General features: G+C 42.2%; 1 protein-coding gene across 3 annotated transcripts in view; it reads right to left on the bottom strand.

The window, feature by feature from the left end:
- ADAMTSL3 (ADAMTS like 3) overlaps positions 1 to 16,153 on the bottom strand; it is a 338,177-nt gene that overhangs the window by 181,422 nt on the left and 140,602 nt on the right. For all 3 annotated transcript variants that reach the window (XM_025436861.3, XM_025436862.3, XM_049108513.1), the window contains exon 7: positions 9,312 to 9,438. In XM_025436861.3, coding sequence (XP_025292646.3) covers positions 9,312 to 9,438 — 127 coding nt within the window. The remainder of the gene's footprint in view (positions 1 to 9,311; positions 9,439 to 16,153) is intronic.

Below are 16,153 nucleotides of genomic sequence, written 5' to 3'. Positions count from 1 at the left end.
GCTTTTGCTTCACTTGTGGTTCCATGTCTGTGCTTTGTTCTGACCCCGTCTCTCTAGGCCTCAGTGGACATTTCCTCTCTTGCTTATCTGGCTACCCCTGGAAGACAGCTCAGGAGGGCGGTGGAGTATATGGACTCTGACGTCAGATCAGCTGAAGCACTTACTTGCTGTGAGGCTTTAGACAAGGTATTTCATTTCACTGAGCCCCTTTGTCACTGTCCCATTTGTCAAAGGGGAGGCTGTAACAGAACCTACTCTATAGGGTTATGGTAAAGAGTAAATCATATCATACATAAAAGTACTGAGTACAGTGCCTGGTACATCCACATAGAGCCCACAGAGGCCACTGTTATTATGATTGTCAAGAATCCTCGAGCTCTCATCTGGTTCATGGAAGTCAGGTCTCCTGGGTGGCTCCAGGTGTGACAGGGCTTGGCTGTCAATACTTTTAATTCACATGGGCATCTGGTCTAAGTGGGCAGCTGGTCTATGTGGGTTCTTCAATCCTAGTCCAATCAATTCAGTACACTTTTACAGAAAACATACCAGGTGCCAGGTATTAGGCCAGGTGTAAAAGGTCCTTGATGAGCTCACATGCTAATGAGGGGGGTCAGCACACAAACAAAACCCCTCCCATGTAGGTAGTGATGGTAGCAGATAAAAGGTACCCAAGCAGTGATTCATGGGAGATAAAAGGAGACTTCATGCCAACTCACTTTTCTTGCATATATAAAATTTCCTGGGACCCTAAGAATAAAGGTAAGCCACCTCTATTGAACTTTTTCATTAAAGCATTGGAAAAAGTCTTCATATAAAATCCTGCTTTTATTTCTCTTACCTCCATTCAATCCCAAGATCTGCTTTTTTAAAAACAAGAAATAAATTACAGATATACTTAATAGGCTTTCAGAGCCAGAAGAGGTCTTGGAAATTATCCATGCTAACACTCTTAGTATGTAGATGAAAAAGCCAAGGTCCCTGTGATCCCGCCTAAGATCACAGATAGTTAGCGGCCAAGCTGAGGTTATTACCCCAGTCTCTGGCTTCCAGCACAATTCTGTTGCACAACATTATTTAGTCCCGCTGAAACCATAATAGGAAGCAGAATCATCTCTAGCAAAGAGCCTGTATTCATTCATTCAATATGTATTGAACTCCTGTGACATGCTCTATAAAGGCCAAGCAGGAAGTAAACAGAAAAGAGAACAGCCAACTGTAGATTGGTAGATTGGTCAGAGAAAGCCTCCTTGAGGAGGTGACATGCCAGCTCAAGGTGGAGAAAGAGGCAAGCAACCATGTTAAGAGCTAAGGGAAGTGTATTCCAGGTGCAGGGATTGGTCATTGCAAAGACCCATGGAGGGGAAGGGTACTTGCACTCTAGAATCTTCCAGATAGTTAGACTGGAGCCTAGTGCATTAGGGGCAAAATGGTGCACATGACATAACACGGAGCCAATCATGCAAGACTTTGAAGGTCATAGAAAGTGTAATGGATTTTACCCTAAGTATAAAGGCAATTCATGAAGAAGCTTGAAGCGGGGGAGTTCATGGTTAGTCTGCCTACTTTGTGAAAAACACAATCCATGGCACTCCTTCGCAGTGGAGCCAGCAGGTCATTTTGCTCTTGTTTTTCCTTATGCAGAGGACACAGAACACAGACATAGAGGAGTGGGAAAGAGCTGGAAAGAGCAGGAACACCAGGCCCTAGATATCCAGCATCAGGATCTTTCCTCCACCACCTGCTCTCATTGAATTAAATGGGGGGGGGGGGGGCGGGGGCGGAGAATATCTCATTAAAACTGTTGGATTTGAATCTTTCTTATCCACACAGAGTTCTGGTATAAGAATATAATTGGTCAGAATACTGCCCTAGAAGGATGAATGGGAAGGTAGAGAGAGATGATGTGAGCAGTCTGTGTGCTACGTTACAGCTAATACAGTCTTCCCTGCTACGGAATGATCTCAGTGTATGGGCTATTTTTGGAAGTGACAGTCAAAGGAAAAATGGACTGTGTGTGAAGAGAAAATATCATAATAATAACCCTCCAGGCCCAGGATTCTATTTCTGTCAGGAGTACCAAGCAAGGGAAGTTTTGTAAGAGGGTGTGGTTATCTTAAAACATCAAATATTACTGAAATGCTGGGGTTCCAGGTCAGCCTTGGGCATCACTGTATCAATAGGCTTGGTTGCCGCCAGGTAAAAATACACGAAGAGGCCAGACCAGACCAAGTGAGCTTGTTTATTTGCCTCATGCATGTGCACCCTTATGTGGAGAAGACCAAAATAGTGGGGGTGCCTGGGTGGCTCAGTCGATTAAGGGTCTGACTCTTGCTCTCAGCTCAGGTCTTCATCTGAGGTCATGAGTTCAAGCCCTCCATTGGGCTCCATGCTGGGTGTGGTGTCTACTAAAAAAAAAAAACAAAACAAAACAAAACAAAAGCAAAATAATGGACAAACCTGGAAACAGTACAGAGTACCTAAATGCCAAATCAAGACTCCAAATAGATGTGTTTGCTTCTTTGTTGCTGTGTGTAGAGTTTTCTCTCTTTAAAAACTGAGTGGCCTCTACTTCCCTGAATCAACATCCAAAGCTATTTATGCCATTGTTAGTTGAGTCTCTCCCCTTCTCCTGCAGAACAGGAAATTTGCGTGTTGTATCTGGATTAATTTCGGATTTTTCTCATAGCAAAAGTTTTGGCTCCAGGAGCTACAACCTTGAATCTGCCTTGCGGCATGGTGGGAATGATAGCCTGGAAGCAGCCTTGAGCACTTTCTCCAGAGTGAGCCTGTGCCAATGGCCTCTCGTGGCCATGGCCTGCCTCAGGGTGAGCCCCAAGGAAGACAGGAATGATCACTTGGCAAGGTGAGGACGTAGGAGCTCTGTGCACTCTACAGGCCCAGTGATGCACACTCGGGGAGAGACATGGCTTAATTTCCCACATTTCTTTCACACAAAGCATGATTATAGGGAAGTGCTTCCATATGGCCCACAGAAAATCCTGGCCAAGAACGGCTGCAGCAGGCCAGTTTCGGAGCAATAACAGACAAGAAGGGGCTATATTGAAAATCAAGGACGAGTAGCAGCATTGTTTTCATGCAGACAGGGATCTGCTGAGTTTAGCTATAGCCCAAGCACAGAGGTACGGAGCCTGATGACGGGCCAGCAGCCCCGCTCTCACCATATCACCTCTCCTCCCATGTTCAGGGATCTGTCCGGATGCTCTCATCACCCTTTTGGGGAAATTAATCACAAAGATTAGATTTTTAGGGGTTTTGACCTGGAATGCCCTGAACTGGTACAGGGGTCTGAGATGCCCTCAAAAAAAAAAAAAAAAAAAAATCAGACTGGCAAATTTGGGCCTTATGGGGACATATGCATTTTCCCTCTATTTTCCTGGAGGAAATACATACAAGACATATAACTTCCAATAGATTCTCAAAAGGATCTATAATCCGCAAAGCATAAATCCATGCATGAGAGAGACACAGAGAGAATCTGATCTACCTTACCAGGAGTGCGAAACTGTGAAGTACAAGCAGGCCCCTTTCAGCCAGCACCCCTCCCCATCTATCCCTTCCCATTTCAGAGCCTCTTCGGCACACTTCCCCCCAAAACACTGATTTCTTGACCCAATTTCACTTGACTTCTCCCCTGGCTCAATTAGAATTATCTCAGTTTCTAATCTCTCTTGGATCCTGACAAGACCACATCTATTTCTAATGAGACTTCCAGGCTTTTTAAAGCCAGTGCTAACTCTAGGCACTTCCCCAACACCAGAGCTGGCTATTATGTTCCCCATTCCATCTTCTTGTCCAAAAGCAGACCTGAATTAACTGTTTACGGTCCAGGCTGGCTCTTCTTGGTCTTCCCCTGAGCTGAATATTTCCTCCTCCCTTAGTTTCTAATTCACTCTTCCTTGACACTTCTGACAAGTTATTCCTCCACACCCATCAGTAGCTCTCTTACAAACAATATCCAGATTGACAAAATGTTGACTTGGACATCTGCTGGCAAATATCCACATATACATTGAATGTATGCAAAAGGTGTGACATCCATTGGTACCCAAATGAGCCACATGTCTAATAAAAACACTGCTAGCATTTAGTGGGCACTCACTAGGTGCCAGACACTATTTGCAATGCTCAGCATGACTGATTTACTTATTAAACAATACCTCTACAAAGGGAGGACTATTGCCATTTCCAATTTAAATGAGAAAACCAAAATATACACAGGAGGTTAAAAAAAAAAAAAGTGTTCTGCTTACACAGCAGTAAGCAACAAACCCAGGATTTGAACACTGGCCCCAGAGCCCAATTTCTTTCCTATATTGCCTTTCATAATTGGTTATGAGAGATGTTCCTTAACATCTCTGGTCCATAGTCTCCTCATTCATCAAATGGGTTTGACAGTATCAAAGCTACGATGGAAAGGCTTAGTGGAATTAAGTGATAGGCTGTGCCTGAAGGGAACTCCGTGTGATAAAGCACTGTATCAATGTTAGTAACAACAGAGTGGGTGGAATGCTGTAGACTTGCTCTCCCAGCTCCTTAGAAGCCAGTGTGTACATGGCACACTTGTAGGCAAAGAGGCAGACCTCCCCGGGGAGGATTTCTCTTCCTGAATAAAGAATATAGCATTCAAGGGATGGCTGCACCGCCATCTTTATTGTCTGGGGGTGGATGAACATGAATGTTTAATAGTGACTTTGCAACTACAGAGATGAAAGTCATCCTCTAAGGATAATGAAGGAGACAGAGAGGAGCCTGGGTCCTTAAAGACATAGCAGAACAGCTTCCCCAACCTTGACTGCCTGAAATGCTGTCCTGCATTTCAAAGGTGAACTTTCCATGATTTGTAGAAGAATGCATTCTTACCAGTGCACCACTACTCAAAGCCAGCTCCTTCATGAAGTCCACCCATTGGAACCTCTATGAATTCATGGTTTCCAATCTCAGATAGACTTCACGGCAATTCCTCTCCCTTTTCCCTGTTTTGGTGAGTTCCTTCCTCTCCTTTCTTTTATGCGAACACTCTAAAGTCTCTGAGAGCTCTTACTCCTACGCAGCTCTTACCTCTTAATGAACAGTACCAAAAAAAAAAAACAAAAAACAAAAAACAAAAAACCCAGTATGCTGGAAAATTGCTGATTTCTCACCATGTTCTCCATGGTGCCTTTACAGTCATCTAGCTGCTGACACGGTGTGGGTATATACCTTCCTTTTGTCCAGGGCAACTCTTTCCTGCTATATAGTCTCACCTTCTGCTCACTCACCAATCCACTGCAACTGGGCTTTGCCTTCAGCCTGAAATTCATGGACACCACTCTTGCTAAGGTCACACATGGTCTCTGAGTTGTCAGAGTACATTTTGGACTCTTATTCCAGTTGGTATCTCAGCAGCAGTTCACATGGTTGCCCATTACCTCCTTTTTGGAATTACTCCTCTGGCTTCCATGACACTGCTTTTGCTAAGTTCTGCATTTACCTACTCTTTTCATTTCCTCTCATTCAGATTCCATTAAATTTCTTCGCTGACTAAAAGCCTAGACTTCAATTAAAAAATAAATAAAATAAAAATAAAAATAAAAGCCTAGACTTCAGGTGTTCCCCAGGATGCAACTCTTCACCTCCTAATATATTCTACACAATCTCTTTAGGTGGACCTACCTAATTTACCATCAATGAGGGAATTTTGCCACCAGTCAACAATAGACAAGCATATTTTAGATCACTCCTTCAACCACAAATAGAATATGATCAACATTTGTTTGAAGGTATCAGAAAGGTATCAAGATATCTAATATTTATGGAGGCAAGTTTCCAAAGAGAAGGGAAATCCAGGAAGGTGAACCTTTATCTTTGGTATGTGACTCCTCTTCATGAATTTCTCACCCAAATGAACAGCAAACATATCCACCCTGCCACTCAAGCTGGAACACTGGCCTCTTCCTCACTTCTTGGCTCTTGCAATCTTCATTCCAAGAATCATCAAACTCTGCATATTCTACCCCGTAAAGATCTTTTCAATCTGTTCCTTCCTCTACCTCTCCCACCGCAATTCCCTAGACTAGGGCTTCATTTTTTCAAATACTTTTGAGTATTTTTTAAAAAGCTTCCCATTTGGGCTCTTTGCCTCTAGGCTCACCTCACACGGAGCCCAACCTCCCTGTGCTGCCAGAATTATTTTACTAAAACACACATCTAATCATGTCACTCATCTGCCTGACTTGCTCTGGTGACTCCACTTAACATGAAGTGTGCAGGACAACAATGAAAGCCCATATGGCTGCCTCCTGAATGCCATCTGTCTCATCCTTCACCCCAACCAGGTGGAATGGGATTCAGGCCTGAGCAACATATTAATAGTTCCTCAAGGATGCCAAGGATTTTCCTTTATTTTTTTAAATTTTATTTATTTATTCATGATAGACAGAGAGAGAGAGAGAGACAGACAGACAGACAGGCAGAGGGAGAAGCAGGCTCCATGCCCGGAGCCCAATGCAGGACTTGATCCCGGGACTCCAGGATCACGCCCTGGGTCAAAGGCAGGCGCTGAACCGCTAAGCCACCCAGGGATCCCAAGGCTTTTCTTTTAGGGTCATATCGAATTAGGGTCATCTGAAATTCAGGGTCATCTGAAATTCAGATTTCCTCTGCCTGGAAACCTCTCTACCCTCCACCCCTCCCATGGTGCTCACCCTATTGGAAAGAATAAATAAAATCCCTATTTCATAAGTCACATCAAAATAAATTCAAATGAACAAAAGATACTAAAGGAGGAAAACAAAACCATAAAAGTGCTGGCAGAAAACACAGGAATAATATTTTTTCCCTTTAAGGCAGAGGTCCACAAACTACAACCTGAGGGTTGTAAATTTATTTTTTTGTAAACTTGTATTTTTGTAAATAAGGTCTGTTTGTTTTTTTTTTAATTTTCTATATGCCTTGTATTTTTCCTCTTCATTACTGTGTTCTTTTGAGTATAACTAACTTTTTATAAACCATCTGATTCCATTCTCATTTATTCTTCTGTATATTTTGGATATATATTTATATATTTCTTTTAGATGTTCAGAGATTACTTATTTAAATACCAAACAGATTACAGTTATTCTCCTGAATTTATAACAAATCTAGGTTTTTTTGTCAGAATTAAAACATATATGTAAATATATATATAAATACAAATATATATATTTATATATATTTACTTTTAAAAAAATGGGAAAAGGAAAGCTTCAAAACCAGAGTATGCTACTTTTGTATGAATGTCTAATGTGCATTCAAAGTATTGAAAAGCAAGCCTTTTTACCAAAGGATAATGTCACTAGGACATATGGACTGTAATTATAAAAGAAGACTTTGAGACATAAAGGTGCGCATAGAAATTAGTAAAGAAAGGAAGCCCTGGTGAGGACACAGAGCAGTGAGCAGGTGCTTTGGGAGGAAGTCTCAGGAAGTGAAGGACATGGCCCCGGGTCTGGGATGGATGTCTGGCTCACCACCTGGATGCCAAAGGGAGAAGAACACACCTGGCAGGATTCCAGAAGAGAGCGTCACTGCAGCCTTCAGAAAAGCCACAGTTTTTGCTCCCAAGTGGGTAGAGGAGCCCCTCCAGATTTCAATAAGGTCCTCTCGGGAGGATCTGCCTTCCAACCTGGAGTAAGAAGCCTAGGCGGGGGGCTGGGGTGACTGGGTAATGGGCACTGAGCGGGGCACTTGACGGGATGAGCACTGGGTGATATGCTATATGTTGGCAAATTGAACTCCAATAAAAAAATATACAAAAAAAAAAAAGGAAGAAGCAGCAGCCTAGGATAACAGCTCCCACAATGGGGGATGTCCAGTATGAACAGCGACTCTTATGCGTGGTATTTTTGGAAGGATTTTTACTACCACTTTGAGGTTTGAGGTCCCTCCAAAGCGCACCACCAGTACAGTCCTGCTTCATATGCCCCATAGCATCACAGATGTCACCTACACCCTCAGTGCTTTCACTTACTTCTGCGCCAGCTTGCTGGGACAAAACCTCTTCTCTGCCACCAAGGAATTGGTGGTGTAACAGACTTGCCCAGGTCACTAGCCACACCTCCTTCCAGGTGCTGGCTTCATCACCTCCTCCAGTCAGTAACAGGTGACAGAGGCCTCTCAACCCCTGGCCCCTGCCTATCACTGCTGCTTGTTGCCACAGTCACCTTTGGGCCTTGGGGTATCTCTTCCCTCCACTCCCCATTTTCCGTGGCTGACTTCTACAGCAAGTCCAGCTTGAATTGATACCCGTAGTAATAAAGCTTTACTGGAACACAACTATGCCCTTTGTTCATGAGTTGTCTGTGGCTGTTTCTGTGCTGCAACAGCAGCGCACAATAGTTAAGACCATGGATATATATGCCCTGTAAAGCCCTAAAATACTATCTGACCCTTTACTCAAAAGGTTTACTGACCTCCAAATCGAAGGATTCAAAAAGGCAGATACCATTAAATTAGAAGCATGAACATTTCTGAGGCTATAAAACTTAGAAACTATGGATCCCAAAAATACAAACAATACTGAAAGTCAAGTAACGAATGGAAACCAATATTTAAAAGAGCCATCACAAAGAAATCTGAAAGTTAAAATTAAAATAAAATCAATGTAACAGGCAAAAGGTTAATACTCACGATGTAATAAAAGCTCACGATGGTGGGTAAAAGATCAATGTCCAAGCAGAAAAAATGAGTAAGTGACTTTAGGAGCTGACCGAAAGATAAGAAGGAATAGAGGGGCAAGAACCACTAGTGACAAGATTTTCTGCCTTGTTAGCAATCAAGGGAGGCAAATCAAAAATTACTACTTCATGCTTTACCTTAAAAAAAAAAATAGCAAATGGGGTACCTGGGTGGCTCAGTGGTTGAGCGCCTGCCTTCGACTCAGGTGGTGACACCGGCCTGGGATCGAGTCCCACCTCGGGCTTCCGGCATGGAGCCTGCTTCTCCCTCTGCCGGTGTCTCTGCCTCTCTCTCTGTATATCTCTCGTGAATAAATAAATAAAATCTTTAAAAAAACCAGCAAATTAAAAAAAAAACCAACCTAGTCGTATTCTGTAATGGTCATGATTCAATGAAATGGGTAGTCTTGGGAAAAAACCAATGGAACCAAACGTCTGACAGACATGTTTTCAAAGAAATCTGACTTTCCAGAAACTAGTCAACAGCGCTTTCCAACAAAAAGCTTCAGTTAGGAAGACGGTATTCGGTATTCGGGGACCAGGGGGTCCGGAGCACCTTCTGTCCTGTGGGAACACAGCGGCGGGTTGCAGACCTACTTTTTTCAGGAGAAACGTGCGACTTGGATTGTCCCCGCACGAGCCTGCAGGTGGAGCCGTTGCCAGCACAGACGCCGCAGCTGTCCTCCCGGGCGCTGCTCCCCAGGCGCCGATCACAGCCCACGGCCTGCGGGCAGAAGCGACAGCAGCAGGTGTCAGGATCCGGGGATGGCTGAGGGGCCAGGGCCCTCGGGAGGCCCCCACCCCGCCCCCGGGCGCAAACCTTCCCTAATTAACCACTGGGCTCTCTCACGGTGACAGAGTTTTCAAGCTAAAAATGACAGAAAGCCTTAAGATTCCTGGTAGGAATCTTACCAAGGGCCCAGTCTAGTTAAAAGAGAATTGTGTCCCTCCCTTTACATCTTAATTTATCTCTTTATTTTAGTCATATATTTTTATGTATATAAAATGAACAGAACATTACAGAGGCTGTTTCCTCTGCCCCCCCTGGCTCCCCACACCTCCCCTCTTCTCTGGCCCCTACACTGAAGTTGACGAGTATCCTTCCAGGCCATAGTTTTATACATTTTCCCCTCTGTTTGTATCTCAATCTCCACATACTTATCTCCCAACATCTTTACATATCCATATCTCTCTATACTCTGGCTCTTTATATATCCTTCTATCATTATTTATGCCTATACCTATGTGTGTCTTCCTCTGTTATGAGATCTATAGACACACTTTTGTAAACCATTTCTTTTTAAAATTTTTATTTAAATTCAATTTAGTTAACATATAGTGTATTATTAGTTTCAGGGGTAGAGTTGAGTGATTCGTCAGTTGCATATAACACCCAGTGCTCATCACATCAAGTGCCCTCCTTAATGCCCATCACCCAGTAACCCCATCCTCCTACCCCCTCTTCTCCAGCAACCCTGTTTGTTTCCTAGAGTTAAGTCTCTTATGGTTTGCCTCCCTGTTTTCATCTTATTTTATTTTTCTTTCCCTTCCCCTTTGTTCATCTGCTTTGTTTCTTAAATTCCACATATGAGTGAGATTATATGGTATTTGTCTTTCTTTGACTGGCTTATCTTGTTTAGCATAACACTCTGGTTCCATCCACATCATTGCAAATAATACAATTTTATATTTGTTTTGATGGCTAAGTAGTATTCCTACACACACACACACACACACACACACACACACTTGCACATATACCACCTCTTCTTTATCCATTCATCTGTTGATGGACATCTGGGCTCTTCATAAACCATTTCTTAAATGCAGAAAAGGAATGAATGGGAGTGACCTCATAGCACATGCCTATACTGCTACCTTTCAGTCCTTCGTGAGTTATTATTTTTGTGAGGTATCTGTGTGTGTGCATACATGTGTGCATCTTTGCCAGATTGTGAGCTTCCATAAATGAGGACAAGGGCTAGGCACATTTCTTTTTACGGTACAAATCGGTCTTCTACATAACATGTGCCCACTAATATGAACTGGTGAGAAAGTTTCTTTCTACCTCCCTGTGTTACTCAACTTTATTTGCATTTCTATACATGGTGTTTAAGTGCAGGGACTCTGGAGGCAGAGAGCCTCCCTGTCCCACCCCTCCAACCCGTTCAAGATGGCAGACAGTAAACAGTTCAAACACTCAGAGACACATCTTCCTCAAGACTAACACACAGACAATAATACACATTTTACCCAAGATCTAGTAAGGATAAAATGAGAATATGTATGTAGACTCTCTTAGTATAGGGATTACAACATTACAAAGGACTCAACAAAAAAGGCTCCCTTCTTGGGGCACCTGGAACGCTCAGTAGTTGAGCGTCTGCCTTTGGTTCAGGTCTTGATCCTGGGGTCCTGGGATAGAGTCTTGCATCGGGCTCCCCACAGGGAGCCTGCTTCTCCCTCTGCCTATGTCTCTGCCTCTCTTTGTGTCCCTATTGGATAAATAAATAAAACCTTTTTTTTAAAAAAGGCCCCCTTCTATCCTCTCTGTTTTTCATTTTGTTTTGAGTCCTGGGCATAGCCCCTAAACCTCGGAGCAGGGAGTTGCTGAATCACTACATCCAAGGTGTTGAAGACAAAATAAAACTGGAGGGAGTTGAAACCACATCTACAGACTATTCTTTCCAAAATTTCAGTGCTGAAGGGAAGGAGAAAGATCAAATGAAAGTTTCAGGGAGAGGTAGGAAAAGTTCCAAGGAAGTTTAAGGAAAAGCCTGTGATTAAAGATATTTTTAAATTTACAACGGGCTGTCATGAAGAAAGGGATTACATTTGTTCCTTGTGTTTCCAAATGGTGAAAACTACAGGTTTAAGCTGAAGTTTAGTTCAATGTCAAAGAGTTTGAAAAGTCAGAGTTATCCAGCACCAAGTGTTCAACCGTGAGCTAGGTAGGAGACTTTCTGGCGGGGAAACTGGAGAGGGAATTAAATTATCTGAGGAGTAGCTAAATCCAAAGACTTTTGAGATCCTTTCATCCTTATTGTATATTTTTATAAAGGTGGTAATGAAATATTAATAGTTGATTTTTTTTACTGAATGCCTACCATGTGTCTGGCATTATGCCAAGCACATCACATACATCATTGAATCTTCACAGCAACCTGATGACATAGGTGATTTTTTCTGCCTCTATTTTACAAATAAGGCATCTGAATGTCAGTGAGGTTAAATGACCTGCCAGCATCACACAGCTAGTAAACAGCACCAGTAATGGCCTGAAAATTCAGGTCGGTTGACTCCAGAATCTTAATACCATGGCACACCTTCTTTACCTTTGGTAACAGTGGGATAGGTCATAGAGAACCAAGTCACACAGGCAATTATATTAATACTTAGCAGCACACGTGGAGCAAATGAAGAATGACTGATTTTGGAAACGCACTTGCATGGTTGGGATTCAATCAATGAGTAACTTGTGTTCATGCAACTTTCTCCAAGGGGAGTAATTCTACCATTAAGTTATAGAAACACTGTTCCCGAGCCAACCTCTGTCCTCACAATTCATGTCCCTGAGCACTTCGCATTTCATGAGAATGAGAATAACTGTCTATCTGGTCATCCAGAAAGGGTGTGGGCTTAGCAGCTAGGATGGGCTTGTTTTGAAGAGTGTTTAGGGCCTTGTAAGATCTTAGGCAAGCAAACACTTCCCTGAGCACTTACATTTGTTTCAGAATTTTGTTTCAAGTGACAGTTCATCCAAATCTTACAGCCAAAAAAAGCAAGTGAAAACATCACAGAAAAATAATATCTGAGAAGCAGCTCTGATTGCCTTGTAATTCAGAGGGTATAAGTCAGAATGGCCCTTGAAACCATGGGCCTACTGAATTTGGGCTCTCAGGTCTCATCATAATCAATAATAAGCAACTTCTGAAAAGCTACCCTGAGGTGTTTTCAACCTCTATGACATCTCCGAAAGTCAAGATCTTTAATTGTAATGATTTAAAAACCACGAACCAATAAAACATATCAAGAGATTAACATCTATTAAATTTGTATATAGGCAGGCATGACAGGGTATAATCTAACAAGACAAGGCTCATGTCCTACAGTGCTAATGAGACAAGCTACACAAAATGTCTGATTTAAACAAATATTTAAAATATATGAGCAGTACCTTTGGGAATATATACTCCTACATAAATCATCACTTCAGCTAAGGATATTTCACTATTTCTGCATACGAATTCCTAATCAGCTAAAAGAACATAGTATTTAAATAGGTGGCCTCCTCACTCCATATTAAGCCACCTAGGAATCTTTTTAGGTAAATCTAATTTAATCTTTCTAGAACCAGTTTTTTGAGTCAACTTTTGTTTGAGATCTCTGAAAACTGGATGCTACATTAGGAAAAAACTCTAGATGTCTGCCTTGAAAATCAGAGTATATAGAGCTACAGTCGTCATTAGAGATGTTCTAAAATATGGAGCTTCTCCTTTCAGCCCTGGAAGGACGATACTTCTCCATCTCCTTAGAAGTTAAGTGTGGTCTTGACCATCTTGGGCCAATGAACTGAATCTAAGTGCCAGTGTCATTTCTGTAAGAAGCTTTAAGGGTCAGTTACTCTTATTGCTACTGTAGTTATTATGTAAAACATGTGTTCGAATAAAACCTCCCTCAGTCTGATCTCTTGATATTCAAAGAACAGAGACCTCCTGCTGACTGATGGTGGACAAGTAGCATTAGCAAGAAATGATCTTTAATAGTGTTAAGCCACTGAACTGTGGTGGTTGTTGGTTACTGCAGGAAAACTTGGCCAGTGTCAGAAAGAGCACAACCTAACCATTAATGGACAAAGCAAGGTCATTAAAATAGCAAGGTTTTTTTTTAATTGGACATTTCGCATTAAAATCCCAATTTCTGGCTTCTGTTGACAAATAGAAACTCTAACGTGTTTATGTTAGTTGTCCCTTTCACAATGAACAAGTACATAGTCTCCAGGTCCCAACAGCCTTCATGCTCAGCATGACCATATCCGAGCACTTTCTGTCTCTGCGAAGTGTGGAGACACTTGAGTTTGTCTAAGCATGACTGTGTTGTCTGTGCAAGGCCCCCCTGTTGTCCTGGCTGTCCTCTACCAGAACCACCTCTCATTTCCCGTTACAAACTTCAGCTACACTTCAGGCATCATAATACTTTCAAGGACCATCAGTAAAGTACAGTGACTAAGAAAACAGATTCTGAGATTAGGTAGCATGGGTCCAAATTCCAGCTCTACCACTTTGCAGCCATGCAATGCAGGAAAATCCCTTAGGCTCTTCAAATCTAGTTTCCAAGTGGGGACAATGACTGTACCTACCTCACACATATAAGGACCTACAGCCAAGTGCTTCAGACAATACCTGACACTAAACACCCAATAAATGTTAGTTTTACTGTAACTACAAAGTGGTTTCTTCATCTACCCAGCTGTCAGGGAATTCAATAAACATGAACAATAAATCAGATTTGCTCTGAGGACGTGCTTCCAACCAGGTCCTATTTGTCATAAAAATCAGATGTGCAAAGCTGAAGCAAATTTCATTCAGTAGGGTCATCATCTCATGCCGCCTGCTGTGCTCAGATTCACAAAAGTTATTCCCAGGAGTACAGTGACGGCTCATTTAAGTGAACAGACTGTAAACACAGTTGCAAAAATCATCTGTGGTCTGTGCCAAGTGAACATCAGGGCTGTTTGCTCATCCTGAGGCAAGCAGTGAGAATCCCATGGTTTATTCTCTCCCATCCTAGCAATCGCTGATGGCCATGGCCACGTTGGACGAGAGAGGGCATGTGTGTGAATGTGATCCTGTTGAAGAAAAGATCTGAGTTCTTCTGAGACTCTCTCACAGTCACTTCTGAAGAAACTACGTACATTTCTTTTCACCCAAATAGCCTTGCCAAAAGAGCATTCAGCTCTCAGCAGCCAGGGTATCACCTGTTACTGCCTTAAAGAATCGGTTTGCCCATCAGCATCACAAAAATATCACAAAAACATGGGAAGCACACTTTTAAAATGAATGAATTTGGTATTGAAAACCACAGTTTTCCTGCAAGCCCCATTCAGCCTTGGAAATTACTAGAGTAAACTATACATCTGAGATAATGAATATGAAGAGAGGCTGTGGTCAGTGAACACAGACAGGAAGCAGGGGAAGGGAGCCAGTGCAGACTACAGGCCTCCTGTGCGACAGTTACTGGGCTGGACTCATGGAATGTTTTTCATGAAAGAACGGGTTTAAAATAGGACTTACATGGAGAATAATGCCTCCCTTTTATATACTGAAAAGACCAAGGCTTAGAGGTGGTATGAATGAAACCACAGGAAGTGAATACATCTGCCACCACTGTCCACTCCAACCATGTCACTGAGATGCTCAAGCTGAGATCACCAGTGGTATTAGTTTGGGCCACATGAAGCAAGTATACTTCCCCCTTAGCCCTCTTGACTTCTCTGCACTATCTGACACTGCTAACTTTTCTTCTTAAACACTCACCCACCCTTAACTTTTTTTTCTCAGTTTTCTATTATACAGAAGTTCTGTCCCCATCAAATGCACTCTGTCCGAAGTTTGCTCCGAAAATGATGGGGCCAGGACTCTGTCACTGGAAATCTGCTTTTTTTATTCAGTTCTCCAAGGACATATATTGGCCTTAACTACGATCTATGTTTCTCTATTAGAATTCTCTTCTAAGCTCTACATTCATATATCAACTTCGCTATTCACAGGTACATCAAGCTCAGCATCTTTTCCCATATATTGGTCCTCACTCAGTACTTTCTGTCTTGAGGAATGGTCTCATTATCTACTTAGTCATCATGTCAGAAATCCAGGCCTCATTCTAAACTTCTTTCTCACTCACCACATCCAATATCATCCAGTCCTAAAAGACCTTAATTAACCTCTACAGTTTGTCATCCCTTCTCCATTCAGCCCACCTCTGCATACTCTAAGCTCTTGTTAACCCACATTTGACCTTCTATAGTTTGGCCAGACCCTCTCCTCTCCAAATAATCTGCCACATTGCCACTTGAGTGATCTTTCTAATGACAATCCCAGTTAGGCTATTACTTGTAAGATTCTTCAATAATTCCTATTGTAACTTTCAGAATGTTAATGATTAGTTTCCACTTATGCTTGTAACCTCAACTTCTACCGTTATCCCACAGGTGTTTTTCACCTCAATTCTACAGAATGAGTCATTGATCCTTAAATATATCTACTGTTATATCTCTTCACAAGTACTATTCACTCTGTTTTGACTCCCTTCCTCATTCTGGTTTATGTAACTACTACTCAACTTTTCAAAACCTCAACATCAAAACATTACCTTGTCCAGATTATTCTTCTTCAACCCAAACTTAATTACTTTTAATGGTAATTCTTCTTAATTATGCA

This window comes from Canis lupus, chromosome 3, assembly GCF_003254725.2.
Source record: "Canis lupus dingo isolate Sandy chromosome 3, ASM325472v2, whole genome shotgun sequence".
In the NCBI taxonomy this organism is placed as follows: domain Eukaryota; kingdom Metazoa; phylum Chordata; class Mammalia; order Carnivora; family Canidae; genus Canis; species Canis lupus.
This window is presented reverse-complemented; position numbering and strand designations above follow the sequence as displayed.